The sequence below is a fragment of the Seriola lalandi genome, unplaced genomic scaffold (assembly GCF_002814215.2).
Source record: "Seriola lalandi dorsalis isolate HSWRI2012SDOR001 ecotype SW California unplaced genomic scaffold, Sedor1 jcf7180002054427, whole genome shotgun sequence".
NCBI classification, from domain to species: Eukaryota; Metazoa; Chordata; class Actinopteri; order Carangiformes; family Carangidae; genus Seriola; species Seriola lalandi.
This window is the reverse complement of record NW_019524980.1, coordinates 390457-400765: the sequence shown is the minus strand read 5'-3', so window position 1 is coordinate 400765 and position 10309 is coordinate 390457. Positions and strand designations below refer to the sequence as shown.

Below are 10309 nucleotides of genomic sequence, written 5' to 3'. Positions count from 1 at the left end.
ATATATATATAAAGTACAAAGCAGTACAAAGCAGTACAAAGCAATATATATATTGCTTTGTACTGCTTTCCATGACATTGAATTGTTTTACAGTCAGTTATAAATTATTATCTACTTAATAACACTACACTATCCTGCTTCACAGCTTATGACTGGGAACACGTCATCAACAATGTGGGGTCTTTTTAACTTGATTTTCATTTGTCTCTGTCTCAGACATACACGCTGCGGTTAAGGAGATAGCCACAGTCAACAATGTGGATCTCCTGAAAATCCGAAACATGATGTTGGAAAAGTGGATCTGCAAAACAGGTCCTGCTGTTGCCAAGGTTTGTCTTTGTCTTAGCCTACCCCTCACAGTTTCTGTCCATTTCCTTTTTCATCTAGTTGCTTTGTGTTTTACCAAATTTGTGTCCATTGTGTAGAATTTTAACAGAACTATTTATTTATTTTTTGATAAAGGATATTGGCAATCATGAATGTGTCAGCAACATTGAGGAGGACCCAGACTTAATGAGGTAAAGACATCACTGTCTTTTTTTAATTTTTTCTTCAGCATTTTGCATCTGAATACACTTTAATTATGTTTTTTTTATTATCAAAATTCAATCAAAAAAGTACAAGGTTTTTTCCACTGCTTTCTTTCTGTTGAAATTATTACATGGACCCACACATCTGTGGGTAGAATACATTTTTCATAACACTACTATGTGCAGTACAATAGTATGTCTAGCATACAACTGTCTTTTTCAGTTGCCTGTCTGAAGAATGAAAGTGGCATTTTACTGTTTATTAGGTTGAATGTCTCTGTATCTCTGACAACCACAATTACTGGGGGAAGAGCTGTAACACCAAAATGTGTTGGATCAGTTTTTTGTTTTTGTTTTGTTTTGTTTTGTTTAAATGTCCTCAGGGTGGTGTACATGCTGCAATCTTGCCCCATGGATGATGCTGTCCGTCTTCTAAACCCTATCCTGTCTGCCGAAACCTGGGTGAGGAATAAAGTGCATTGAGTCGCTACTGGACAAAGTGTCAAGAAAAAAGTGGCTGATGTCTGTTTTCGGATTTTCTCTTGTAGCCCCTCAGCTCCTCTGGGCCTCGTCTGACCTTCTGCCATCGGACTCGGGCTCTGCTTTGTCTCGTTCGCCTCACCGATTCAGACACTCTGGAGGCTCGGTTACAGATCCCCAGGACCAAAATCCAGTATGAGGGCATGATAACTGTTTAACGCTATGAACTGAAGTTGATTTATGTTGATTTGTTGATTTTCAGCAATGCCTCTGCATTTTATATTTCCATGCAGATATTACCTGAAGTGCTATATGTTTGTATCCCAACTGGAGGCATTAAACATCCCCTACACGGTGCAGTCTTTCCTCAGTAGTCCCAAAGAAGGCCTGGTTAAAGGGTTGTGGAAGAACCACAGTCATGAGCCACAGGTACTTTCTGACATTAAAACTATTGCAGCTACTCCATTTTTGCTTCACTAGGTGAGAAATGTTACACGCAGCACACAGGCTGTATGCACACAAACTCACCTACCTCATTTCAGGCAGTGCGGTTGGTGGCAGACCTGTGTTTGGAGTATCAGGTGTACGACCCCCAGCTGTGGAACAGTCTGCTTCAGAAGCTGCTTGGCTTCAACTTGGTAAGGAAACATGCACAAGGAAGTTCTCAGTTTCAAGAAGTAAAAGAAAATGAAACACAATATCTCACTCATGTGATGTCTGTCTTTAGTTTATTTCCAGGTTTTGTAAAATTCTTGATAGGGATGGACTGCTCAACATCCATAAATACATTAAATAAAGACGGCTCAGCTATGTGTTTTGAAAAAAAACTTGCATATATGTGTTTCCTCTCTTCAGATCAGTGACCTCCAGAAGGTGTTAGAGGCAGTAGTGGGTGTGCCCGCTCTGTGGGAGGTAACAGTTCATTACTTGAAAGAACTGAAACTGTTGTTTGTATTTCCTGTTTCATTGTAATGCATTCAGTAAAATGTAGTCCCAAAGTGTATGATTGTCTTTTGATTGTTAGTAAAATAACACCAAAATAAACATGACTCATAGAGAGCCACTGCTCTGATATTCAGCCGCTTGGGGCAGTTGTGTTTGATGTGTGATACACTTCTAAGATAGTGTTTCCTTTATTCTGTATTTTCCCCAGATTGCTAGTTTCTCCAGGACCTGGAGGAGTATGATACTGGCACCTTTTGTCTCTGGTACTTGATTTATAACACTGAAATTCAAGTCTGTTCACAAACAACATAGATTTATTTGTCTTGATGCTGACTTATGTTTTATTATACAACATTTTTGGTAGAATAATTGATGCTGAATGGCAATATTCAGTTATAGAAATATGTCCAGAAATCCACAGAAATGGTATCTGATCATTATGTATCATCATTATTACTGTGTTTGCATTTTTGATGATATACATGTTGTCATTGTTCACTGTAGCTCTTCAATGCTGACCGTCTTATCTGTTTCTTGCTGACAGCTTCTGTTCCTCTGAGTCCTGATCAACAGGCAACACTCTACAGGACCTTTGTTCTCCTCATCAAGTACGCTTTATTCATGTTCAGTCATTTACTATTTAAAAGCCTAACCAGGGATAGGGGCTGCAAATTAGCTTCAGCTTGACGCCTTATATACATTGTATCTGTTGTGCTGCTTATCTGTATGCAACAGTATTTGTCTGCACGTGACATTGTTTGTATATGCGGTGCTTTCTTTCCAAGGTGCCCTTTCCTGTTGAATCTGGACCTAATAGGAATTGCCAATCGTTTCGCACAGTTCAATCTGCCTGCCTTTGCCCTGGGAACTCTCCTTCTTATCCCCTGTGCCGACAAAAAGGCTCAGCAGATCCAGGTGAGTGTGTCCATGTTAATACAACATGTTAGAAATAACCTTTTGGAAGATCTGTGTCTTTTAGACTCTTAATTACAATCACACTGTCCTGACCGTTATTGTCTTCTTGCTGTTCCCAGGGCTTCTTGTCTGTCTGTAACCCGGTCACCGTCCTTGAGCAGGTGGAAGATCTTATGAACACTGGGGAATTGGCTGGAATCCCCTCACAGGTTAGATGTGAATTTAGGTTAAATGTGAATTTCAACTACTTTCATCTTTCGCTCTACAAATTGACAATTCAGCTGCTTTCATGACTCAGCACTTACACTCACACTTTCAACACCTCCACATCTTTGATCCTTTGTATTTTCAGCTGCAGCTGCAGCTTTCACTGTCTCCGTTTTTCATGTATTTTAAATAGCAAGCACACATACATTTTTTAATATAATGGAGTACACCGCTGTTGTTGTAACAGTTCCCCTGACTGAATATTATGTAACAAGCATATACTGTATATCTATTGCATATTTACATATTTCGTAAAATTTGATGTTTCTGGGTAACTGTAGCTAAGTCTCAGTAAACAGGAACCAATGTTAGATGGATCTGATGGTGTAAAGATATTGAATGTGTGTAACAGCGTGTGCTGCTGGAATTTATAAATTTAAAGAAAAGGGATGTCTGGTGCAACTTTTATTGCCATTTCTTTTCATTTCACCTTTACTATATCACATTATTATATGACATTACATTTTTACCTTTAATGACCCCTCAGGTCAGGGAGACTGTATTAACGTTCATCAGCCAAAATGGTCAGCACCAGAAACTGTTGAAGACCAAACACTTTAAGTATCTGAAGCAGTTCATGGTGTCAAGTGGCCAGGCTAACCAGGTGAAAAGCCTGGTGGACTACCTGATCAGCCAGAACTGGTACGTATTTCTTTATCTTGTTTGTTATTTTTTTCCAACACAAAATATCAGAGGAAAGCAACATAAACATTTCTGATCTAAGTTGATGAAAAAAAAACTGACATAGTGACTTGTTGTGATATTCCTCTGACATATTGCTCTTACCACATCACTCACTGACAATAAACTGGAAATGAGCACTGATTTGTGGTGACGTTTCTACATCTTCTAACATAAAACCTGCCTCTCCCTCCTTCCCTCTTTCTTGCTTTCTGTTTGTCTTTGCGCATCAGTAGAACTGAGAGGTACAGGACAGTGAGTAGAGAATAGTTAATCAATCATGAATGGCAACGTTCTGACAGAATAAAAAACATAGAAATAATATGTTAGTTACGATACTAATTATGGTTTGCATTGTTTCTGCTATAGCTGGTGTTTCTGTGGCAAGTGATGCTTTAAATTTAACCAACATTTAAAGGCCTTTCTCAATCAACTTCATCCCTGTAGGCAGGAAAACTGAACAAACTGTGCTCTGGGTTCTCATTGAGCTAAAATGTCGTTTCAGTATTTGGTTTAATTTAATTTTAAGTTATCGATGTAGTTTTTGGGTTATATAGGGCTTGAAATTTAATGTAGACCTTTTCAAATGTATGATTTGAGTCCTTCACATCAGATTCTTTTAATGTGCTCCTCAGCCAGGATGATGCTGACTCACTCATTCATGATTACATGAAACACAGAGAGCATCAAAGAGGGAAGACGCTGACGAACCGCTCACCTTCACCGAGCTGCCTGAAGGTAACTGAAGATGACATCCTGGCGCCGGTTTAGTCTGGGAGAAACGCCACACCACAAGAGTTAACCTGGTGTTTGATGACATTAAAATTGTATCTATGTTATATTCATTCAAGGAGCTATATTCATCTTATTAGTTCAGATTACATAGCGTTTCTATTTCACTATTACATCCCTGTGATTACTGTGATAGAAACATACCAGACTTGTAATTCTGCTTCTGTAATTTGGTTTTCAGGAGTTTCTCAACATGGAAAATGGAGTTTCAGGATGAACTGACACTATGCTTTCAGCTGTATTTATATAATCTTACTTGCACCATCTTGGGCTAAGATGCAATATTTGCACTTGACATTTATCTTTCAATTGTTCGTGTAATATTTGAATAAATGCTTCATTATTGAATATTGTGTGGAGGAATTCTTTGGGGAAAACTTTTTTAGAAGCAGCAGATCAAAAATCAACATCTTTTAATCCATTCTTAGTTTATTACCTCCCAGATTGTTTATAATTACATTCTTTATTAGGAACACCATACTAATACTGGGTCAGGCCCTTTCTTTGCTTTCACTCAGTTCTTCGTGGCATGGATTCCACAAGATGTTGGAAACTTTCCTTTGAGATTTGTCAGCTGCACATTCGTACTGCCATTCTACTGCTGTCTGGGGAGGCTATTTCAGTACAGTGAGCACATTCATATTCATGAAGTCAGTTTGAGATCACTTCTGCTTTGCCTTGTACCATGTAAAGGTTAATTTTATGAATTGCCTTTCGGGGAAACCAAGACATTTTAATCATCTATACTTATTGGTGTTAACTGGGTCAGGGGTCAGACGCCAGAATTTATTTTAACCAGAATAAAACCCCTTTTACTGCATATTTATAATTTGCTTTATTCATTATTATTATTATTCATTATATTGGTTTATGACACTCATTTTTTGTAGTGACATATTTGTACTTAGTCTATGTATAAGAGCTTGTATGCATTTCATGTTATGTGAACTTCAAATGAAATAATCCAGGAGAACATGCCACATTACTATAATGAGGATAAAAATCTTTATTTGTTTGACATGAAAAAGTATGAAGAATGAAAAAATGTCTGATGTCCTTCTTCCTTTCACATGAGACGTTAAATTGCTCAGTTCAATACATTCAGGAGCTTTGCGGCCTGGTATCAGCAGTAGCTTACGTTTGTTAAATATGAGTTAATGTAAATGGATATTGTGCAGTAACAAATGATTTAGCCAATTTGCTGATTGTATCACTTCTACAAGGCTTCTCTTCAACAATAACTTCACTTTAACATAAAATATTTCAGTTTTTTTACAAGCATATGTTTGCAAAAACAATTTTTTTTTTATTTTTAAGTGCAATCAATATATACTTGATAACTATAAGAGAAGTAAAAATATCTTGCTGGCTATAGCATTCACATGACAGCATAGGGAGAAATGCGTCACTTTAAATTAGAATCTTTAGCTTGTTTGCTAGTTGCATCTTATAATTGTTTCCTTGATTTTGGCTTCGTGATCACAGCTGGCTGAGAGACTGGGAGCCTGTTTCCCGAGTTTTCCTCTCTGTACTGTCCGCAGTGTTCGCTTGGGGCAGATGAAGAGCTTTCCGGCAGATGTTCTTGAAGGCAGTGCTGGAGAAGTAGTAAACCACAGGATCCAACAGGCTGTTGAGATAGGTCAGGCTAATGGTGATGTAAAATGCTTTCGTCAGGTCCTCCAAGGCAGAGCAGACATGAGATTCGTTGAGGGTGCTGTTTACCTTTTGGATTTTGATCCATATCAGCAGCTGTGTCATGTTGCTCGGGAGGAAGCAAATGATGAAGAGCACCACTACTATTGAAATGAAGAACAGAGCTTTCTTGATCTTTGCCTGCTGTGCCAGCTGTCTCCCTCTCAGGTGGCTAAAAATGTGGATGGTGCAATAGAGTATCACAAACAGAGGCACGTAGAAGGAAAAGAGAAACTCAAACCTATGCCAAGTCAGGTTGCGGTGGGGCTTAGTCTCAATCATGAAGCTTTCACAGTAGGATTCCCTGTCATGTCGTAAAGTGAAGATATGCGCGGTTATTGAAATTGTGAGTATCCATATTGCAAGTGCTCCAAACATGGCTTTCGAGACACTCAAAGAGTTGATGGGATGATGGGGATGCACCACACGCATGTACCTGTCCACCGCGATAGCCATCAAGAAGAGGGTACTTCCACTGCGATTCAGTGACAACATGAAGAGGCAGATATTGCAGAAAGGGTCTCCAAACATCCACCTGAGCTCAGAGGAGTAGTAGCTGGCACGGAAAGGCAAAGCCATGTTGAGCAGGAAATCAGCCATTGCCAGGTTGAAGAGTAACACCGTGCTGCTCTTCCAGGGTCTCATGTGGAAGCAGAAGATCCAGAGAGCCAAGCCATTGCCGATGATTCCCAAAACAAATTCTGTCACCAACAGTGGGGGAAGTACACTGATCAGCACAGTTCCATTGAAATGGCATTGCATCTTGCGTAAGGTGCTACCTGGCAGGCTGCAGTTTAAGGAAATAAGCAATTGGGTGTCTGAGTCTTCGTGTGAGTCTCAGCCTGAGTCTAAGAGGGAAGCAAATTTGTGGTTTTGGTCTTCACAGGAAGGAGGGAGGTTCTGCTTTTGTTAAAGTGTTAATGTGCAGAATTAGTTATCTACATTGCACAGTGATGCTATATTTCTCTAGAAAGATACAAAAAGTTGAATAGTTAAATCAAAGGTGCCAACAGGTAAGCAGTATTATCAGTTCACAACATACTGAACTGTGGCAATGTTTACATAAACATTAGTTTAGCCTTAAGGCTTGTATACAAATCTGTAATGAGTTATTTTATTGCATAGATTAGATACACAGATACAACATTATAAAATGGGACTCTTAACTGGGAGTTAATACAGCTTTTTGCAGGAAGAATGATGTCACACAACCCACCAGCTTGCAGCAATAAGCCACATCACAGTGGTCCACTTTTAGAACACAGAGCATGAGAAAAAGACTCTGTGGCATTACCATACCATACTAATGATGCACGCTGATTGATATTTAACGAAAACCTTAAGACTGGGTGAATGTCTCAGCTCTCGGAAATAATAATATAATAATATTTCTCATTCAGTGTTACAGCCATATATGCCTTACACTTCTGACTACATTCATATCTTAACACTCCATGTTGTTTTCCTATAAATTCATTTGGCAAAAGACTTTTATGTGTGAAGATTCCCTATGTTGTTACAAGCCTGAGCCAAGTTAGTAACAAATTTCTTTAGAAAATGTCTTGTTAGTGTTTCCTCAGAAGTTGGGTGATTATGGGTATTTCCCTTACTTGGTGAATACTTACAATGCACCTTGGGGAGAGCCTTTACATGTGTGGTTTTTTTTTGGTCTGCTGCCATCTGTAAGCAGTAGTGTCAAAGGGAGACTCACACATAGTGGTTTTAATTTGAGTTTGAGAGGTTTCGTATGCTGTCCCCACCACAGGCCTATATGCAATCGATGTAGTCTGGTGTGTGTCAGAGCAAGCAATGCTATTGGATAGACCTAACTACACTGAGGAAAGGCACAAGAAATGTGGTCTGGGTGACTGGTCACGTTTATTGTTTTAGTTTATTATTTTTGTGCATTAGTGTGGCAAGAACAATATGCTCAGAGACACTTCTGTGACTGTCCAGCTGCGTCACCGGAGTGCTGGTCCTCAGGATCTGTTTTTAATTTACCCACCACTACTTCTGCATGAAGTCTAGCGGTGATTCAGCCAGTGGGAGTGGCAGCCCCAATGGGAGATGTATACCCAATATCTTTTCTGGCAGAGGATATAAAAGAGGATGTGAATGTCTCTGATGACTGCATCATGCAGGGCCGACTCAAGAACTTGGAGTCTCAATTGCCCCTTTCAAAACACCTTCAGTCCTTTACTTGTGGTGACTACATTTGGTCCATGAAATGTGCCTGCCATTTTTCAGAGATTGATGAATAGAGTGGTCGCTGGTTTGGAAGGCTATGCTGTATATTTGGACACATGGGGAAACCATTTACAGTGGATCCAAGCACTGTTTGACCGACTTGCATGAGCCAATCTGACAGTAAATCTGGTCAACTGTGCATTAGCCAGGGCTGCTATGTCTTTTAGGTCAGGGGCAAGTCTGTCCTGTGAGACAGGGTCAAAACTCCTTACACAAAACTGATAAGTGCACGTGAAGATTTATGTTGGTGCACACATGCATGAATGTCTGCCTGTATTTGGACAGGTTTGTGTGCGAGTGTGTACATGAAGAGTAGAGTATATCATGTTAACTATTCTTTTTTCCCCTTTTGATGAGGGAGTTGGGTTAAGTTTGGATATAGGGATGTATAGATGTGGGGCATGTTAATCATGAATTTATTCAGGGGAAAATAATTCATTGGTTTTAATGATGGTCTAACACTTTGTTTATGAGAATGCTTTAGAAATATGAGGAAGAATGAAATAAATGTATTGCCTGTTTATGTTGCCTGGTTTGCATCACTGAACCAATTCTGTGTACAGTGTCAAATAGTCAGGAAGCTCACACTGATCATACTTAAACCTCTACTGCTGTCTGGTGGATAACATTTGAAAACGCTGTTTTTAATATACACTTTAATATACAAGTGGTAGTTTATTAGATAGACCCAGCTAAAACAAATGCAGTGGCAGTAGTTCTACAGTAAATCCTCCCATCGTGAAGGTTATGATCAGTTTGGGCTGAGAGTTGTCATTACAACATTATAACCGTAATAAAGGGAGGATTTATTGCAGGACTGTTGTTTTAGACTGTGACTATGTGATCTGAAGCATTGTCAGTTTTTAGTCATCATTCGTGGATCATATAGGAAACTGTGGGAGTATGCTGACTGCAAAGTTCATTTTAGTAAGAAATGAGTAAAGAAAGAAAGAACGAGAAAAATGTTAATTTCAGTGTTTTATACAAAATATGTCATAAACAGTCATGCTGTTGCAACTTGTTTTTTCTCTATTTTTTGAAAGGCATTGTGACTAATACAGGCACAAGAGTCATATGCATCGTAGTAGGAGGGTGAATGAGGAGGAGAGGCTGTAGGAGTGAGACTTGCTAAGCATTTGATGAATTAATGTTTTTGTACAGGACATGTACATACAAAATCTATATATAGCTCTTTACATAGTGACAAAAGAAGAATCCAGAGCCCGATGCAAATGCAGACATAGATTTTCTCATATGACTCATAGGCATAACGTAATTTCATCAGTCACACAGCTTTTCTCATGTCCCAGCTGTCACTCGGTCATTCATCCATGGATGTGATAAGGGCCTTGCCAGTTCAGAGACTGCTTGATAGAAAAATGTAAAAGAGCCAGTTTGGCCTGCAGGGCAATCGTGTCCTTTTGTATCCTTATCCTGTTGTCCCATCAGCCTTTGTGTTTCCCTCACCTGCATACCTGGGAACTAAACATCATGGTCTGTGCTCCACCTGGTGCAAGGAACATGAAATTCCAGTCTTACAACCTTGAGGAGGAATGAATGAAGACAAAGCCTAAAATGTACAAAGGAAATGACGAGCGTGTTAATTTTCTTACTCTAGTCTGCTGTCGAACAGTTGCTCTTGGTGTGGAGCTGAAGAACTGCACATGATCTAGGTGGGAAACAACACTGATAACTTGAAGTCAGACTCCATGTGGTCAACATAAATGAAAATCAATGAAAACCAGTTGCACTGTACAATT

General features: G+C 39.2%; 2 protein-coding genes across 3 annotated transcripts in view; one reads left to right on the top strand and one right to left on the bottom strand.

The window, feature by feature from the left end:
- kntc1 (kinetochore associated 1) overlaps positions 1-4958 on the top strand; it is a 19207-nt gene extending 14249 nt beyond the window's left edge. For both annotated transcript variants that reach the window (XM_023410684.2, XM_087175235.1), the window contains exons 49-62: positions 217-329; positions 463-518; positions 914-992; positions 1079-1203; positions 1304-1439; positions 1553-1648; positions 1866-1922; positions 2164-2218; positions 2500-2563; positions 2741-2870; positions 2990-3079; positions 3625-3779; positions 4454-4556; positions 4792-4958. In XM_023410684.2, the coding sequence (XP_023266452.1) occupies positions 217-329; positions 463-518; positions 914-992; positions 1079-1203; positions 1304-1439; positions 1553-1648; positions 1866-1922; positions 2164-2218; positions 2500-2563; positions 2741-2870; positions 2990-3079; positions 3625-3779; positions 4454-4556; positions 4792-4827 (1295 nt within the window). In that variant the 3' untranslated portion in view covers positions 4828-4958. The remainder of the gene's footprint in view (positions 1-216; positions 330-462; positions 519-913; positions 993-1078; positions 1204-1303; positions 1440-1552; positions 1649-1865; positions 1923-2163; positions 2219-2499; positions 2564-2740; positions 2871-2989; positions 3080-3624; positions 3780-4453; positions 4557-4791) is intronic.
- A 634-nt stretch (positions 4959-5592) lies between these two features.
- Positions 5593-7114, bottom strand: LOC111658210 (hydroxycarboxylic acid receptor 2-like). The gene has a single exon (XM_023410638.2). It carries the CDS (start codon positions 7062-7064, stop codon positions 6090-6092), a length of 975 nt encoding a protein of 324 aa, XP_023266406.1. The 5' UTR covers positions 7065-7114; the 3' UTR covers positions 5593-6089.
- Between the last annotated feature and the right edge of the window lie 3195 nt (positions 7115-10309).